This window comes from Rhincodon typus, chromosome 13, assembly GCF_021869965.1.
Source record: "Rhincodon typus isolate 14 chromosome 13, sRhiTyp1.1, whole genome shotgun sequence".
In the NCBI taxonomy this organism is placed as follows: Eukaryota; Metazoa; Chordata; class Chondrichthyes; order Orectolobiformes; family Rhincodontidae; genus Rhincodon; species Rhincodon typus.
Window position 1 is genome coordinate 47,286,461 of NC_063344.1, and position 20,082 is coordinate 47,306,542.

At 40.8% G+C, this 20,082-nt stretch overlaps 1 protein-coding gene across 1 annotated transcript in view; it reads left to right on the forward strand.

The window, feature by feature from the left end:
• Nucleotides 1-5,956: 5,956 nt before the first annotated feature.
• Nucleotides 5,957-20,082, forward strand: part of schip1 (schwannomin interacting protein 1) — a 60,510-nt gene continuing 46,384 nt past the window's right edge. The window contains exons 1-2 of the mRNA XM_048604113.1: nucleotides 5,957-6,215; nucleotides 12,387-12,437. Of these exons, the coding sequence (XP_048460070.1) occupies nucleotides 6,186-6,215; nucleotides 12,387-12,437 (81 nt within the window). The 5' untranslated portion in view covers nucleotides 5,957-6,185. The remainder of the gene's footprint in view (nucleotides 6,216-12,386; nucleotides 12,438-20,082) is intronic.

The window sequence follows — 20,082 nt, forward strand, 5'->3', positions numbered from 1 at the left end:
TGTTTTTCTTGGTGCTGCATACAACTGTTATCTAAAACCCAAATTACCTTCTTACAGCAATAAGTGCTGGCCAAGTAAGCAACACCCACATTCTACCAAAGAATTTTTAAAAAGTAAAATAAATAACAGGCAAAAAAAATCTAACCTACCTTTGGATAATTTAAAATTGTGAGCACATCCGTGGAGCGGGAGGGTTTGCACCCTCCACTTGTGCAGTGTGTTGTGGTGACAGCTACCATATGCTGCGTGTTGCTTCCTCTGACACCACAGTGTCTGTTATGCATCATTAATTATGGCCGCAAAACTTAAGTTGTGTCGTTCCCAATCACTTTACAATGTGTTACATAGTGCAAACAATGAATTACTGGGTAGTAATTTGTTAGGTATCAATAACAGAACTATGTTACTTAAATCTAGCTGGCCTTGCAGTGATGCCCTCATCCTGTGAATGAATAAAACAAAACTCTACTTAATGGCGTATGGGTGTATAGACTGCAAATAGCTGAGACCCCAGCACTGATTGCACACCACTAAACACTGCTAAATTTGCAAGAAGCTTTCATGTAGAGATACTTTAGCTCCCTGCTCTATCTCAATTTGTCTCCTTGGAGAGGGGCTCCTTGTTTTCACTCAGTATTCTCCTGGTAATACTTATTGTGTACAGCGACTGGTGTATTTACTTCCAAACAGTGCAAGACACAATGAGGACACAAATACGCAGCACTGCCATATTCCCTTTTTTTAAACAAATGGGTGTTTGCACATTATTAAAAATCATGTGGGTAGAAGGGAAAGAAAGGATTAACAATGCCTTCTTATTTTGAACAGACCTCCTGGCCTGCTATGTAGAATATTTAGGATTTGTTTCTCTCACAAAATAAAATAGTAATCTTTGAACATAGCAATTAAGAGTGAGTAAATACTCATACCAGCTCTATAATTTATCTTTTGTATTTAAGACTGAGATGACTCAACAGCAATGCTATATTTGCATTTAGGGGATTTCCTAGTTTTGGCAAGTTGCATTTAGAACGAAGTTGTGTAGCAAATTGTATTTAGAAGACTTAATGCTCTATTAGTTCCCATTCAAATAAAAGACTTAACTTTGAGAGACCTGGATGGCACAGTAGATCACAATATTATTGTTTCATCTTTTGTTTTGGGACCTTGGCAATTTCAGTTCAGTTTGCATTAGTATGCTCCTTGACAATAAGTTAGAAGACTTATTCAAAAACATAGTGTGAACAACAAATTGATTTAAAAACAAGAATGATAACAAAATGACAACAATGGCCCAAAGTACTTCACAAATCAACATATAAGAAAGACATGCAAATAAAAGCAAAGTACTCTGGATGCTGAAAATCTGAAATAAAAACAGAAACTGCTGGAAAAATGCTGCAGGTCTACAGTACCTGTGGAAAGAGAAACAGAATTAATATTTCGAGTCCACTAAGACTTTTGTTCAGAGCTAGCCAAGCAGGACAGGAATTGCAGCATGGGTCAGTGATGTATGCCCAGTGACAAGGTATGGCCAGCAATGCTGTAAGAAAATCATTGGTCTTCAATGCTCCGCAAGACTAAGTGCCACCATCTTCTGTCCGCAACTGCACAAATACACAGGGCCACCTCCCAGTCTGCCACTATATACACCTGCAAAGGCTGTTGGACTACAACTCTCACAACTCTCTTGTCCACTCAATGGCTCTCACACACCCCATACTCCCACACTAGTAACTTTTCCTGCCGTCTGCCTCAAACCCCAAGCTGATGTCTCAGCAGCACCATGACTGACCTATCTGTAATCCCCAGATTGTTTCCACTTCACTTGCAGGATTAATTGTAGCCGCTCCTGGTAGTGTAATCAGGTAACCTCCTGACTGACTGTAGTTCCCCTTCATCCCACTAAATACTCTTCCTCTTTGACTTTCACACGTCACCATCTAATTAAACACTTGGCAGTGTGTTTGCCATCTAAGCTGCTGGCACAGGCTGTAGCTCTGTCATTGATTTAGCACTGTGCCATATAGTGAGATGTCCACCGTCTGTCCGACTGGTACATTCACTCTTCAGTGCTCCCCACTGTCACAAGCTGCCTGCCTCTTCCTCTTGTGCTAAAATCAAACTAAACTGCAGGGACTGGCAGACCGTGACTGAGCTCTCGACCTTGTGTGCTAAGAAAGCAATATTACCCACACAGAGGCTGGGGTAGCCTGTAACTCAGTGCTGAGGTGGGTGAGCACTAAGAAAGCAAGCTAGCAGCCATAAGGTGTATGTATCCACTTTGTACAAAAGTATCCTGTGCAGATGCACAAGATGCATGGCTATCCCGAGGAGCAAAGTGACCTGGGTAAATGCATGCAAGTTGCGGGTGGCATGTCAGCTCCAGAACAAAGTGTTGAAGGCCCTGCTGAAATGGTGGCTGATTTGTTCTGAGAGCTGGCCTTGGTCATCTCGTGGGGCTGGTGGTCTGCCAATACTGAATGATGTTGGTGAAGGGTCAGGAAGGATGGCGGCCATGCAGCATACAGAAGAAGCAGTTGCATGATGTGCAGCACAGGCATTTGGCAAACTGTACCCACCAGGTACTGCTGTGTTTTACATGTTGGGAATTTGTGCTGTTTTGTTTCTTAGTGGAGGAGAGAAGAATTGGAAGTGGAATGTAAATAGGGCAAGTGGGTCCTTTAATGAGTTACATATGCATAAAAATGCACTAGTCACTTCTCAAAGGCAAGATTTTGAAGTTGTTGTTTAAGGCTCAAGGAGCAAATTGGCAATTTTTTTCAAGTTTTTTTAATTCTCCCCCTAGTTTGCTCAGTTAGCTCAATTGGCTGAACGTCTGGTTTGCGATACAGAATGATGGCAACAGCATATATTCAATTCCTGCACCAGCTGAAGTTACCCTGAAGGATTCTCCTTCTCAACCTCTCCCCTTGCCTGAGGTATGGTGACCCTCCGATTAAATCACCACCAGTTGTCTCTGTTTCTCTCTCTAATGCGAGAGCAGCAGTTCCCCTGGAACTATGTTGACTTTACCTTACCTATCTCACTCTGAAACTATACAGCTGTTCCTGGACTGTCCACAAGAGGAAACCCAACTCTCTACACCTGTGTCCTGCCGAGCTCCCTAAGAATCTTATATGTTTCAAGGTGAGAGTTGTTTATGCAAGAGGGAAGCCTTTGTGAAATGATCTTTAGACTGAACAAAACAGATTAAAGGTCTGTGTAAGAATTTCAGAGTGGAATGACTGAGGTAGGGAAGAAATGAAAATAAATTATTGTTGGTGAAGGATCGAATTTAGAGTTCACAGTTCAACACAGGGTCTATTTTATTCATTCAGTGAGTATGAGCAAGACCAACATATGTTACCTATTCCCCAACTACCCTGGAGCAAGCAGTAGTGACCCACCTTCTGGAAACGCCACAATGCAGTTGGTGTACATATACCCCAGTGTCCAGGTTTCTAATGTCTAAACTGATGGCAACTTCAGAAACAATCTGGTTTTGTAGCAAGAGAACAGAGATGTGGAGGAGCTGAAAACAACGTTAAGCTGAAAATTCTGGCTTGCCTATATTTCTCCATATCAAGTAAGCAGGCTAACAGTAAAGAGATCAAGTTGTCAAGGTACTTGGCACAAATGTAGAAATCACTGTAATTTGCACCACAAAAGCTGTTTGCGAGCTACTGAAAGGTATGGCTGAAGGTCCAGCCTCAAATGTAATAAAAAGAGGGTTAAGCATAGGAGGCTTGGGTTCAAGTCCCACCTGATCCAAAGGTGTGTAATGCCTTCATTGAACAAGTTGGTTAGAAAATATCCAGAACATTGAGGCATTGTACACAATTCAGCGAAGTGTCAACTAGCAATTTGCAGAGAAGTATTTGCTGTGTCAGTTTTAGGAAACTTGCGAGGGTGATCCTGTGAACTTGAATAATGGGCACCAGGTGCAGGAGTGGGATGTCCTGGTCAATGTTACCAAATGCTGTAGAGAGAGAAAATGCATTTTATAACAGAAAAAATAATTTATTCCAACTCTGGGAGAGAGTGATTACCAATTTGAAGGAAATCATGTAGAGTTCTAGTGGGACTTGGAAGGCACAACATGTGAGGTGTTGAAGGGTGGACATCAGATGGTATGAAGTATTAAAACCTACATTGTTGGACTAATATTGGGACAGAATTAAGAGAGATTGTCCATCTACTTGACAATGTTACATCTTGAGTTTTGTAAAGTCATTCATGAGATGCAAGCATCACTAGTTAGGCCAGCATTTAGTTCCCATCCGCAGGTTCTGTTGGGAAGGTGGTGATGAGCTGCCTTCTTGAACTACTACAGACCATGGATGTTAAGTCCACTCAAAGTGCTGTTAGGAAGAAAGTTCCAGGATTTAGAGCTAGTGAGAATTGAGGGACGTTGAATATATTTATAACTCGGGATTGTGTGTACCTTGGAGGGAAGCTGGCAAGTGGTGGTGTTCCCATACATCTGTTGTGCTAATCCCTCCAGTTGGTAGAGTTCTCTGTTGAGAAGGTGCTTTCAAAGGAGCTTGGATGAGTTGCTGCAGTGCATCATGTAGATGGTACACCGTGTTGCTACTGTGCATCAGTGGTGAAGTGAGTCAATGTTAAATGTGGTGGATGGGATAGCAGTCAAGTGTGCTGCTTTGTCCTGGATGATGCCAAGCTTTGTATCACTGGAGTTGCACACATCCAGGCAAGTAGAGGTTATTACATCACACTTCTAACTTGCACCACGTGGATGGTGGACAGGCATGAGGGAGACAGGAGGCAAATTACTCATTCCAGCATTCCCAGCCCTTGACTTGAGTGAATCATTACATCTGAGCAAGAGCACTTAATGCATACATCAGCTGCACATACTGGAAAAACAATGCTGTTCCTCAGCATTGACACCATTCATCTGAATAGGTGTAAAATTTCCATTGAAAATACAAGTAAATCTGCTGTAAGATGCCATAAAATAGAGCAGCACATTGGACTATTTATTCTTTGCTGTAAACTACAGTAACTGACTGAAGCCTGTAGTACCTGAGGGTCCTCAATTCCATTTGTGCACTAAGGTAATTGAGAAAAGATCCAGAGGCAAGTTGAGGACTTTTTTTTTCAAATTACCTTGTTATAATTTGAAATAGACTGCCTGGAGGGGTGGTGGAGGCAGACTTGATAGTGACTTTCAATAGGAGATTGGATAATACTTGGAGTGGAAAAACGTACACGGCTATAACAGAATGGGTAGAGAGGTTAGACTAACTGGATAGTCTTTGAAACTGCTAGTTTTAAGAACGATAGGCTGGATGAACTCCTCAGCTTTATGGTTATATTAATCGAAGTCTATTTTACATGATTCTTTATTTAAGTACAATGTAATTATAAAACTACTCTCCTTATGTAATACACCTGCATGGATCAGAATCATTTTGTTTAATAGTTATCATAATATTTATTTGTGAGATGTGCACTCACCTTATTCTGTTTTAATTATTTGAAACCAGTCCAGAAATCTAAATCTATTCTTTTTTGGAAGCATTAACAATGTGTTCAGAGTTGAATAGTCAGTGATTTTTTTTTCCTTGCAGAAGCAAGAACCACCTCCATCATTTCTGTAGCATGCCTATTTTAAACATGAAATACTGCTAGCTATCTGGATGAAGGATTTAAATATGGATGCTAGCTGCTGATATTTTCCAGTAATGTTTGTCAGTCCAGGATCTGTGCCCGAGGTCTAAATTTGCTCAATTAAACCATTGATTTGCTTTTTTGTCTTCACCCATTTGATGGGCACTAGAATTTTTCCACATCAGCAAGCTCCTTTCATAGGCCACCAAAAGGTCACACCCGCCTCTAAACAGCTCTGTTTCCCTGTCTGGCTCCGGTATAATTGGCTGATTGTGTTTGTGGTGATTGACTCATCCCTCCCCCATCGCAGTCCCAGATAGATGCTAGCTCCCGGAGGAGAATCTCTGCGATCTACTCTGCTCCTCACAGACGGAGGCAGAGCCATTACGCAGTTTGCAGTTGCAGCTGAAGCTTCCATTTTTGTGTGATACCAGCTTCGTGCCTCGCAGGGGTAGCATTTGTCCTCCCCGATGCTGTAAATCTGAATTCTGTACGACAACCCTTAATCCTTTCAGTCAGAAGTGGCAGCTTTCATATGATGCGCTGAGATGGTACACCAAGAGAACTGTGCTTATCAGGTAAAGATGCTGTGATACATAGAAAGGTACACTTGGAAGTCTGCTTAGCTTGCTTTCTGAACAGCAGCAGTTTGCTACGTGGTGTATTCTGCTTGTCCTTAATAACATTGATTTATTTTTAAAAGGAGCTTTTGAAATATTTCCTGTAATTGTTCTGGTATGGTAGAATTGAATGGCAGAGTAAATCTTATACAACAGTGCATTTTATTGTATAATTTATCAAGTGTGCATGTAGAAGAGGAAGAGAGAAAAAAAGATCAAATACAGAGCCAGAGGGAAGCTAAATTCATCAGATTAAGACATTGTTCCAAGACAATATATGCATTGTCACAAAACATTAATTGATGTTTTAGTTACATAATTAGGGGGGAAATGCATTTGGGACACTCTGATAGATTGCCCAGTAGCAATTAAAGTTTTTATTCTGGTATTGCAGTAAGTAATGAGTTCATGTCCTTTGGGAATTCTGACTATGTTGGAGAATATGCAGCAATGTTTCTTTGTAATGCCTTAGCTACTGTCCATTGAAAAATAGCTGTGCAGCAAATAATATGATTGTAGATGTTGCTTCTATCAACATAAAATAAATATTAAACATGTGTGCCCTTTCTTAAATCCTGAATTTTGATTGATTTTCTAGGTGGAATGTCATAATCAAACTATTTCAATACAAGGTAAAATAAGCTAACCATGGCCCCAAAAATAAGTGACCTAAAAGGAATTGATCTACTGAGTTCATGTCCTATGGGAAGTCTATAGCGAAGAGGATGCAGCACTGTTTCTTTGTGATGTTTCAGTTACAATGTTGAACTGTTTTACTTCAGTCACTGGAATCCTTTAGAGGCCTAGATCAATGCTCTGTCTGAACAGCAGCAGACATTTACAGTAAATTGAGGCCGTCGTCAATCATTAGTTTACAAGCATAATGTGGTCCCTCAAAATTGCAAATGTGTTCAAAAATCCAGAATAGTTTTCATTTGCCCCAAGAATAGACAGAGTAGTTTCAATATAATTTCACCTGCTTTGAGAATTTTTCTGAATCTGTGTAATGCATCTAAAAAGTTAGTCAGAGTTAATGTTTCAGGCCTGGTGACCCTTCCTCAGAACTAGTTCTGATTTTTTTCTTCACAGATGCTGCCAGACCTTCTGAGCTTTTCCAGCAACTTTGTTTTTGTTCCTGATTTACAGCATCTGCAATTCTTTCTGTTTTTATAAAAATTAGTCAATTACCTCTTTTTTTTGATAAAGATGGCAGAACTAATGGGGTGAAAGTAGCAGATCATGTCATGCTTAAATTATAGGGTTCTGTATACATCCGCACAGCTTGAGTTCCATGCCCAATTTGGCACTGAGGTACAAAGGGACATTCAGTCCTCAGAGACAGTACGGAGAAACACTGTAAAACTGATTGCGATACCAGACTGAAGTAAAGAGAAAAGGCTGGAGCAGCTTGAAGTCTTCTGCCTTGAAACCAGGCAGCTGAGAAAAGACAAGGTGTAGAGCTGAATGAACACAGCAGGCCAAGCAGCATTATAGGAGCAGGAAGGCTGACCTTTTGAGCCTAGACCCTTCATTTTTTCTGATGAAGGGTCTAGGCCCGAAACGTCAGTCTTCCTGCTCCTATGATGCTGCTTGGCCTGCTGTGTTCATCCAGCTCTACAGCTTGTTATCTCAGATTCTCCAGCATCTGCAGTTCCTACTATCAGCTGAGAAAAGACCACAGTTTATAAGCACACTTTGATAGTAGAGTAATAGTAGCCTTGAAATTCTGCTGCACAGTGCCATTTTTCAGGCTCTAAGTAGTCTCTGGAGCCTCCATTGTAGTGGTCAGGAGTTGAACACACATTACAAATGAGTCTACCATATTAATAAATTTCAAAATATAAGGGGATAGGGCCCACATGTGAAATAGGCATATGCACTCTGCATTTGCAAATAAGGGGTCTGTCACCAATTTAAAGTCGACCTTGCAAGGTGAGTTTGCCCTGAGGCACAAATGACCTTGCTGTGTTCCTACCATACAATAATATTTTCACTTCAGAAGTGCTCAATTGGCGATAAAACACATTGAGATGATGTGAAATGTGAAAGGCTGTATATTTACAAACCTCTTTCCAAGAGTTCCTCAGTTTTAAACTAGGATAACAGGTGTCTAAATGTGACTACCAAACACAATGTGTAATAAAGCACACATTATACATTAGATCAGGCGTAAGCAATTTAGCCCCTCCAGTCTGCTCTACCATTTGATGCAACCATGGATGAGCTCACCTCAGCCTCACCTTCACTTTCCTGCCCACTCTCTAACCCTTTAAGCCATTGCTAATTAAAAATGTCTACATTCTCCTCAAATTTATTCCGTGCACTGGCACCCACTCATACTGGCTAGTGATTTTCACTGATTCATGACCCTTTGGGAGAAGCAATTCCTCTTTATCTTAGCAGATTTAAAACTATCTCTTAGCATAAAACTATGATTTCTCATTCTAGATTGGCATACAAATATCCACTCTATGTCTAATTTGTCAATTCCCTTTATCATTTTGTACGGCTCAATTAAATCTCTTCTTGCACATCTAAGCTAGCAGGTATAGATCTAAACTGCTGAATTCAAGCTCATAAAACAACCCTTTCATCTCTGGAATTAATCCAATGAACTATATCTGAAATGCCTCCAATGTAATTACATTTCTCATCAAATAAAGCTATCTATGTGCAGTACTGTCACCAATCTCACCAATACCTGGCACAGTTGCAACACTTCCTTAATTAAATACCTGTTCCTTTCGCAATAAACGCCAAAATTTAATTTGCCCTGCTTATTACCTGATATACTTGCATACCAGCTTTCTGCTGGACACCCAGATCCTTCTGCACTGAAGTACCTTGAAGTTTCTCTTCATTTAGATAATAAATTGCCTTTTAATTCTTCTGACCAAAATGATAACCTCACATTTATCCATATTAAACTCCATCTGCCAACTTTTAGCCCATTCACCTAACCTATCCATATCTATTTGCAAATGATCTTATTTCTTTGTTGCAATTTACTTTCCCACCTATCTTAGTCTCATCTGCAAATTTGGTGTTTGTACCGTCTGTCCCTGCATCCAAGTTATTGATATAAATTGCAAACAGTTGGTGGCCCAAGGACAAAGCCCTATGGCCCCCACTAGTTACAGCCTGTCAACCAGAGAAAAGACCCATTTATCCTGATTTTCTGTTTTTTGTTCGTTAGCCAATCTGCTATCCAAGCTAATATATTACCCCTAATCTACCTCTTGTGATTTTACCTTTTCTATTAATTCTTTTTGTGGCCTCTTATCAAATGCCTTCAGGAAGTCCAGATATACTACATCTACAGGATCCCCATTATTCAATTTTCTTGTTAGATTTTCAAAGAACTCGAGCAAATTAATCAAACACGATTTACCTTTCATGAAATCATACTGACTCTGATCGGTTCTGTTTTGACTTTCCAATGTCCCATTAATGACTCTTTAATAGTGGACTCCAACAAGTTCCCAATGACAGATGTTAAATTAACTGGCCTGCCATTTCCTACTTTCTACCTGCCATCCTTTTGAGTAAGGAACTGTTTGGAACCATTCCAGAATCTGTGGAATTTTGGAATATTATAACAAATACATCCAATGCTGCCTTAAGACCATAGGATATAGGCTGTCTAGCCTGGGGACTTATTTGCCATTTGTCCCAGTAGTTTGCTGAGTACATTTTGCCTAGTGATGGTGGTTGTTTTAAGTTCATCCCTTTCTATAAACTCTGCATTACTTGTTATTATTGGGACAGTTTCACTGTCCTTCAGTGTGAAAACTGAGGCAAAATGTTGAGTTAATGTTTCTGCCATTTCTGTGTTCCCTGTTATTTATTCCTCAGTCTCATCCGCCAAGAGGCCAACATTCACTTTCGCAACTCTCTTCCTTTTTATATAATTGTAGAAGCTTTTAATATCCATTTTTATATTTTGCACTAGTTTTGTTTCAAAATCTATGTTTGCTCTTTTGGTTACTTTGTTTTGTTACTATCTGGTCTTTAAAAGTTTCCCAAACCCCTAGCATGCCACTGATCTTTAAAATATTGTGTGCCTTAGTTCATGCCTTTGTGTTATCTTTTAACTTTGTTGCCTAGCCATGGATGTTTCTTCCCCTCCCACATTCTTTCTTCCTTTCTGGAATACATTTTACATTGGAGGAGTTGAATATCTCCTTTAAATGTCTGCCACTGTTCATCAGTCGTGCTACCTGTTAGTCTTTCTACCCAGTCCATTAGGGCCAAATCTGTCCTCATGTTTAGGCAATTATCTTTGTTTTACACCAGAAGACTAGTGTGGGACTCAAGTTTCCCGTCCTCAACCTGAATTTGAAATTCCAGCATGTTAGGATCACTTTCCTTGAAGGATTCTTTACTATGTGATCATTAATTAATCCCATCTCCTTACACAGTACTAAATCCAACTTAGCCGGCTGTAACAGCTATACCACACACACACACACCACCACCCCCACCCCCCAAACCCTGAGTTTGGTCTGCTCTTTCATATGATGCTATTTCTTCCAACATAAAATTGCTTTTGAAATAACAAGATACTGATGTAGGACTGGGACCTACTTTATTTACTTCACTTCTAGTAATATAATAGCACATCTTGCAATGAAGTGTTGTGTTTTGCACACAGCTCTTTGTTTAACAAAACACACATCTCTTATTTAAACTGGGAGCTTGAAGCTGGTAGGGTAGACGGAGTAACAAATCCCTGTTGCCCTGACCTTGACAATGTGAATCACAGATATTTTGAAGCCTGGATCCACTTTACATGTTTCCAGTCAGTGGCTGGCTTGAAACCAATGAGCAGCACCTGCTAGTCAATGGGCAGGAGATGAATTTGAGACAACAGGAGGTGGCCTCTTGGCACAAACAATAACAAACAGCTACAAAGGAAGTTTTGGGAGGCTTTTACACAGGAACGAAAGTATATAACTCAGCTCACAGTTAAGATTATTCTCAGGGCCAGATTATATAATTAGATCCAAGTATGTATATTTGAAGAATCTTGACAGCTTCAGAAGAGCAAGTGGCAATTAAATTTGAAAAGATCTGAGCAGGATATCAGCATATCATCCTGCTTAGATGTACCGAATAGATTCAACGTGCTGCTGTATTCTATGGCATTTTACAGCAGATTTACTTCTATTTTCACTGGAAGTTTTACACCTGTTCAGATGAATGGCTTCAATACTGAGTAACAGCATTGTTTTTCCAGTATGGGCGGCTGATGTAAGCATCAAGTGCTGTTGCTCAGGTGTAGTGATTCACTCAAGTCAAGGGCTGGGAATACTGGAATGAATAATTTGCCTCCTGTCTCCCTCATGCCTGTCCACCATCCACAAGGTACAAGTTAGGAGTGTGATGTAATAGCTTTTACTTGCCTGGATGTGTGCAACCCTAGTGATACTCAAGAAGTTTGACATCATCCAGGACAAAGCAGCACACTTGATTGCTATCCCGTCCACCACATTTAACATTGACTCGCTTCACCACTGACACACAGTAGTAACTACCTGCACACCCAGTTTCCACTGAGAAATTGAAATAAAATAACCCCAAATAAAGCAGGCGTTCAGTTTAACTAATAACATTGGGACTTGGTTCCCAATAGTTCTCTAATACAAACAGTATTTTGCAATTTTTAAAAGCTGTATGCATAATTTTTAAATTTAGAAGTAATGAAGAGAATAGTCCTTGGTTTTATGGATCTGTGTAATTGCACTGTGAAGGCAGAAATGACTGAACCATTTTATATTTCACATATTAAGAGAAATTTGATTTTCCTTTTCTTTTTCTTGGATTTAAGTCCCTGGGATCCATGTTCCAGCTTCTTTCATAACTGGATAATAGCAGAATTTGAACTGAATGTACCAGTTGACAGTGACAAATGCAAACACACCCGTAAGGCTGAGAAATTTTTTGCTTTGCCAAATTAGTTTTACAGTGGAGGATGCTGTAACTTGAATAACTGAGACGATTCATTTGACTACATAAAGCACACATTGTTTATCGCATAAGAAGGAGCTGAATGATGTGTTTGAACCTGTGCACATTTTCTTTTTGAATTGTTTTGTTGACCATAGGAATGTTTTTTGTGCATTCTAGGGCTGTGTTTGGAATGTAACAAAAGAGCACAGCAACAAATCCAATTTTGTAGTAAGTTGTGATTTTTTTCTTTTCTAACATTATTTCATGAAGATTATTATTTGTTCTGTATCCAAATAGGAAAACCATCAAATATCTAATAACAATCAGTCAAAGCTAGTAACTTAAAAAGGAAAAAGATAAATACAAGCTGTTTGTATAATTTTACAGAAGACAGCGTCGGTACTTAGGTTGTACATTGATGTTACACGCTTCAGGGTTTAAACAGATCAGTACCAGTCAGAAATTTGCTACACCAGGGGTTACACTGAATTTTTTGAGAAAATACTGTATAAAATGTTGGCCTTCTTACTTAAGGTGGGGCAACTTGAATGGGAAGCAGTTCAGGGAATATTCATAAGGCTGTTTCCTGGGATAAAGGATTTGTCTTTTGAGAAAAGGTTGAGCTGTTTGAATTATACTGATAGGAGTTTAGAAGAATGAGATATGATCCTGTTGAAACATGTAGGAATCTGAGATGTCTTGAAAGAGTAGATGCTGAGAGGATGTCTTGCCTCATGGGAGTTACATAGGACTCGGAGATTCAGTTTTATAATAAGGCTGAGATGCATAATTACTTCTCTGGCCGTTAAAGTCTTTGGAATCCTCTTACATAGAGTGCAGTGCAGACAAGGTCATTTAATGTATTCAAGGATGAGTTAATCACGGGGGTCAAAGGTTATGAGGGACAGGCAGAAAATTGGAATTAAGGCCACACTCAGATCGTTCATGGTACTGTTGAATTTGCAGAACAGGCTTGATGGGCCAAATGGCTTACCCATGCTCCTGTTTCCCATAGAGTCATACAGTATGGAAACGGACCCTTCAGTCCAACTGGTCCACACCGACCATGTTACCAAACCAAACTAGTCCCACTTACTTGCGTTTGGCCCATATCCCTCCAAACTTTCCCTATTCATGTACTTGTCCAAACGTCTTTTAAATGTTGTAACTGTACCTGCATCCATCACTTCCTCTGGCAGTTCATTCCACGCACGAACCACTCTCTGCGTAAAAAAAAAAGTTGCCTCTTTTATTATCTTTGAATCTTTCTCCTTTCGCCTTGAAAGTATGCCCCTAGTTTTGAACTCCCCCACCCGAGGGAAAAGACCCTTGCTATTCACTTTATCTATGCTTCTCCTGATTTTATTAACCTCTAAGTTCACCCCTCAACCTCCTATGCTCCGGTGAAAGAAGTCCCAGCCTATCCAACCTATCTTAATAGTTCACACTCTCCATTCCGGGCAACATTGTGGTAAATCTTCTTTTCTGAACCTCTCCAATTTAGCAGGGCAACCAGAACCAGACGTACTACCCCAGAAGAGGCTTCACCAACATTCTATACAACCTCAACACAGTATCTCAACTTCTATACTCCAAGCAATGAAGGCAAGCAGGTTAAACACCTTCTTAACCACCCTATCTACCTGTGACGCAAATTTCAAAGAATTATGTACCTGAAACCCTAGGGGTTTCTGTTCTACAACACCACCCAGGGTGCTACCATTGATTGTACAAGTCCTGTCCTTGTTTGTTTTACCAAAATGCAATATCTCACATGTATCCAAATTTATCTAAATAACAGTGTTCTGACACATTCTCAACACCTCCGGTAATGACACAGCCGAATGATTCAAGCTTGGGCTGACATATAGCAAACAAATTTCTTGCCACACAAGTGTGAAGACAGTGACCACTGCCAACAAATCAGAGTCTACCCACCTTCCCTTGATATTCAGTGGCATTACCATTGCCAAGATTCCCACCATCAATATTTTGGGAGGTCGCCATGACCAGGAACCTAACTGGATTAGCGATAAAAGTTGTTGCTAAAAGAAGCAAGCCAGAGGCTGGGAATAGTAAAGCAAGTTGCTTTCCTTGTGACTCCCTGAAGTCTTTCCACCATGTACAAAGTACAAATCAAGATTGCAGTGAAATTTGCCAGGATAAATGCAGTTCAAATAGCACTCTAGAAGCTCAACACCATCCAGGGATTACGGCCTATTTGATTGGCAGCCCATTCTAAACATTCACTCCTTCTACCATTTGCATACAGTGCAGGCTACAAGATGTGATACAGCACTCTTAAGCTTCTTCAACAACACTGCTCAAATTGGTAGTTTCTATCAAGCATTTCCAAAGCTATTTTCCAAATAGACCACATTTTAACAATTGAAAATTAGCATGATCACAGATGCCAACAAAAAAAGCATTTAAGCAACATAGCAACATTCAGTGTATAATTATTAAAGTTGGCTAAGTTTAGATGACCGTATTGTATGAATATGAAAAAAACTATTTTTACACACATTGTAAAAATGTTATGTTGTTATTAGACCCGTACTTCATCTGAGGCATTTTCAGTTCATGAAGCTTAACCAGGAAGTAGCAAAAGCACAGATTGAGCACCTTGAAATGCCCGTATCGGCTGTTACACTTTCACTGTGGAAGTGTTGGGCTCAGGCCGTTCCATGTTACCGGGGTAATGGGGATTGGTTCAGAGAGGCTGCAGCTGAGAAGCAGAGATATCACCAACTGGTTCAAGGGCCTGGCTTTGAGCAAAAAGAAGGCCCCACTACCAAAGACATTTTTCCCTCCTCACCCTTATCTGCTTTCCGGAGGGACCACTCTCTCCATGACTCCCTTGTCCGCTCCACACTCCCCACCAGCCCCACCATCCCCGGCACTTTTCCCTGCAATCGCAGGAAGTGCTACACCTGCCCCTACACCTCCCCCCTCACCCCCATCCTAGGCCCCAAGAAGACCTTCCACATCAAGCAGATGTTCACCTGCTAATGCGGTATACTGTATCCCCTGTTCCCGATGTGGCCTAGTCTACATCGGGGAAACCAAGAGGAGGCTTGGGGACCGCTTTGTGGAACACCTACGCTCGGTTCGCGATAAACAACTGCACCTCCCAGTCGCGAACCATTTCAACTCCCCCTCCTACTCCTCGGACAACATGTCCATCCTGGGCCTCCTGCAGTGCCACAACAATGCCACCCGAAGGTTGCAGGAACAGCATCTCCTATTTCGCTTGGGAACCCTGCAGCCCAATGGTATCAATGTGGACTTCACAAGCTTCAAAATCTCCCCTCCCCCGACCGCATCCTAAAACCAGTCCGGCTTGTCCCCGCCTCCCTAACCTGTCCTTCCTCCCACCTATCCACTCCTCCCACCTCCAGCCCCACCCCCATCTCCTACCTACTAGCCTCATCCTGCCTCCTTGACCTGTCCGTCCTCCCTGGACTGACCTATCCCCTCCCTAACTCCCCATCTACACTCACCTTTACTGGCTCCAACACCGCTTCCTTGACCTGTCTGTCTCCTCTCGACCTATCTTCTCCTTTATCCATCTTCCATCTGTCTCCCCCTCGCTCTCTCTTTATTTCAGAATCCCCTTCCCCTCCCCCATTTCTGAAGAAGGGTCTAGAACAAAACGTCAGCTTTCCTGCTCCTATGATGCTGCTTGGCCTGCTGTGTTCATCCCGCTCTACACCTCGTTCTCTCTTTATGAAAGTATATTTCTTTTTGATGTTGCTTTAGTAGAGTGGATACTTCATAGGTACTTCATCCTTGCAGTGCAGAAAGAGGCCATTCAGCCCGTTGAGTCTGCACCAATCCTCTGAAGAGCATCCCGTCCACCCAGACCCATTTCTCCCCCCACCCCCTAAATCCCCATAAACCCACATTTCTCGTGACTAACCCACCTCGATTGCACATCCTCAGACACAATGGGCAATTTGGCATGTACAATCCACCTAACCTACACCTCTTTGGACTTTGAGCACCCGGAGGAAACCCTCTTAGATGCGGGGAGAATATGCAAACTTCACACAGTCAGCCAAAGCTGGAACCAAACTCAGGGTGCTGTGAGGCAGCAGTGCTAACCACTGAGTGACCGTACTGCCATGTCGTACTGAGGGATTCTCAATGGGTGCTTTGTTTCCTTTTCCTCTTTGATGTTTCAAGCAGAAGAGAAGTAATGGAAGTGAAATTTGAGGCAAATGAGATTTAAGAGCAAGGTAACTTTGTTAATTGTGTGCCTGTAGTACTGCATCTCTTAAAATTTCCAACAGTTAGTGAAAATATTTTGGGTTATGGTACATTTCGCATTAACAAATTGGCACAAATCTGTATTTTGCCCTGAACACAGTACAAATATCTACCAAATCAATATTTGCTACACTGCAAATGTTTTCTGGATAGTTTGCGATTTTCATTAAATTTACCTTTAGTCGAGTGACATATCTCACAGGAAGGCTGTTCCAATTATAGTTTTATTTGTAACAAAAGAGATTTATCAAATAGTGCTTGATTATTGAGAAATTATTGAATAAATTTGTTCCATAATGGGTGGTGTTTGCTTATTGTTCTGCTCTCTGATTTAATAATCCATGCTCTGACTGCAGCACCGCTAATCGTGGGTTGGATAGTGGCAATTATGAACATGAGTTATTGACTAACCTGAAAGGGATTCTTTGATAATGTCCAAGTGTCCAGTATCTGCATTCATCTGATTTATCGTGTCATGGTTCACAATTGGCTTTGAATGTTATAAACAGAATAAATTATTAGCTTGAGTTTCTTCCAGATTTTTGTTTAAAAACATGATATGCCTCCCCAGTTAAAGCTGTAATCTTATTTAAAAATTAAGACTGAAGCCATTTGCTCATGGGCACCATATAAACTGCCCTACTTTCTGCAAATCATAAATACTAGAGGCATAATTAGGATAATTTATGGAAAAATAAGCCTCAAATGTGAACTCTTGCCTGTATAATCATATCTGCAAATTTACTTTTGTCTTAGACAGTGGAAAACAGAAACTGTGAAGTGTTGACAGATCTGATAATCTTTTACCCCTTTGAGTTCACTGAGTTTTGACTGAGAAAAATGGTGAAGTCAGGTTGGTTTGGAATGGGGGAGGTGGGGGATATTTCAAGTCTTAGAAATCAGTCCCTTGTTCCCAAGCTGCCCATCTCTGGCTTTAACTGAAGCCAAAAGATGATTGAGGGATTGACAAGACCAAAAGAGGTGGCTTTCAGCTTTCAGTAGGAAAATGAAGTTGCGAGCTCATTATCATGCAGGTTTTGGATTTTTCTCACTGATAGCCTTTCCCTGAGGCCTCTGAATGGGCCCCACCAGCAGATCCTGCTTGAGATCGAAGAACTAGTCTGTGATATCCCCATTCCATGCCCTGATCTCACTCACCAATCTCCCTGTCCAACATTTCAGACCCTCTCACCATCACCACAGAATCTGACCTCTGCCACACAACTAGGTCCTCGCTACCCACCTCCTCTAGCCGGCCATTTCCTCTGCAGACCTGTTAATTCTGTGGCTCATTCTCTATCTGACTGAAGACCCAACTGTTAAACTGTTAAACCACACAGCATGGAAGGACTAGATGGTGAGTTCTCCACCAGCACCATGTTTCAGACCAAGAAAATTTTGTCCGTTCAGTAGCTACCCATAGGCCATGCAGCGAAGGCTGGGAATTCACTATTCACTCCAAATTCTGGCCTGATTCACTGATAAATGGATGATTCCAAAGTTTATAAATCTCTGTTTTTGTTAATTTGCTCATTTGTAGTATTCTCTGTTCTTGCCCCATACTATGTTGTTAAATTGTTCTGTTTTGGGTGGAAAGAGCTCTTGAGGGTTTCACCTCTTTATAGCATCCTGTGCTCCAAATGTTTTATAAAGTTGATAAAAACAAATTACAACACCGATCCGTTGTGGTCTTTTTTTTGTGAAGATTAAATAAAGTGTGCATTATTTCATGGATCTTAACTGTCATGTCTTGCGAAAAGATATTCCAAAGCCTTTGAACTTTGCAGCGCAAAAGGCACTTAACTTGTTCTGTTGCATTTGTATCAGTCTTTTGCTACAGCAATCCAGAATTAATCCCAATGCCACAATTTTTCCATTTAATTTTGTGTCTTTGTCTATTTCAAATAACTGTCCAATATTCTTTTTAAGGGATGAAATAATCTCTGCCAAAACTACTCCCTTTGGTAAAATATCCATTCTGCAAGAACAATCTATGTAAAAAAATATTTCTCTAACCATTTCTTTGCTCCCTTAGTGACACTTTTAATTTGTTGACCTATTGTCATTAACTGATGAACCAGAGCTAATAGACTTTCCCCATTCACTCCAGTCAAAATTTATCATCATTTACAGATGATGTCCTTACTACAAATCCTTGCCATTACCAAAGCCACATCTTCACAATTCTGTAATGCAAGATCAGGTTTTGTTTGATAATGCAGTTCATTTGAACATCTCACTATGTTGAAGGTGTGATGTGAGTCAAAATTGCTGTTGTTGGTGGTGGTTTCTTTCCAGTTAAAGTAGTTTTCATAACTTTAGCTTTCTATTCCTGACGGCATTCTGGTGAATCTGTGCTATTTGCTCACTTTGGTTTAATATACATTCCACAGTGAGGCACCCGAAACTGGAAAGAGTTAACTTAATTATGGTCCAACCAATGTCATGTATAATTGTGCATTATACCTTGGACTATTGGACTCTGATTCAGTGTAGAAAACCCAAAATTCTATTGTTTTCCTTTGTGGCTAATCACATTTTCAGTAATTAAATATTTCAATCCCCATTCATCTACATTTGTCAGCAGGTTTCCATTAAATGTTAATCTCCACTATTTTTTCCTCTTTATCATATGACCATAAGATGTATGGACTAAAAGTAGGCCATTCACACAATCAAGTCTGCTCCGCCAGTCGCTGAGATCACGGCTGATTTAATGATCCTCAGCTCACTGTTCTGCCTTTTCTTTATATCCCTTGATTCCCTTCCTAATTAAAAGTTTCTCTGTTTCAGCCTTGAATTTATTTAATATCACAGCCTCGTCAGTCAGAGATGAAATTCCTCCTCTTAGAGTCATGGAGCTGTACAGCATGTAAGCAGACACTTTAGTCCAACTAGTCCATGCCAACCAGAAATCCCTAAATAAATCTATTCCCATTTGCCAGTATTTGGCCCATAACCGTCTAAACCCCTCCTATTCATATACTCATCCAGATGCCTTTTAAATGTTGTAATTGTACCAGCCACCACCACTTCCTCTGACAGCTCATTTCATATATCACCACCCTCTGGGTGAAAAAGTTGCCCCTTAGGTCCTTACTATATCTTTTCCCTGTCAGCTTACACCTGTACCCTCTAGTTTTGGACTCTCCCACCTCAGGGAAAAAACCTTGTCTATTTACCCTATTCACACCCCTCATGATTTTATAAACTTCTATAAGGTCACTCCTCAGCCTCCGATGCTCCAGAAAAATAACCCCAGCCTATTCAACTTTTCCCTGTAGCTCAAACCCTCCAACTCTGGCAATATCCTTGTAAATCTTTTCTGAACCCTTTCAAATTTCACAACATCTTTCTATAGGAGGGAGACCAGAATTGCAAGCAGTATCCCAAAAGTGGCCTAACCAATGTCCTATACAGCCGCAACATTACCTTCCAACTCCTATATCCAGTGCACCGACCAATAAAGGCAAGCATATCAAATGCCTCAGAGATAGTAAGAACTGCCGATGCTGGAGAATCTGAGATAACAAGGTGTAGAGCTGGATGAACACAGCAGGCCAAGCAGCATCAGAGGAGCAGGAAAGCTGACGTTTCGGGT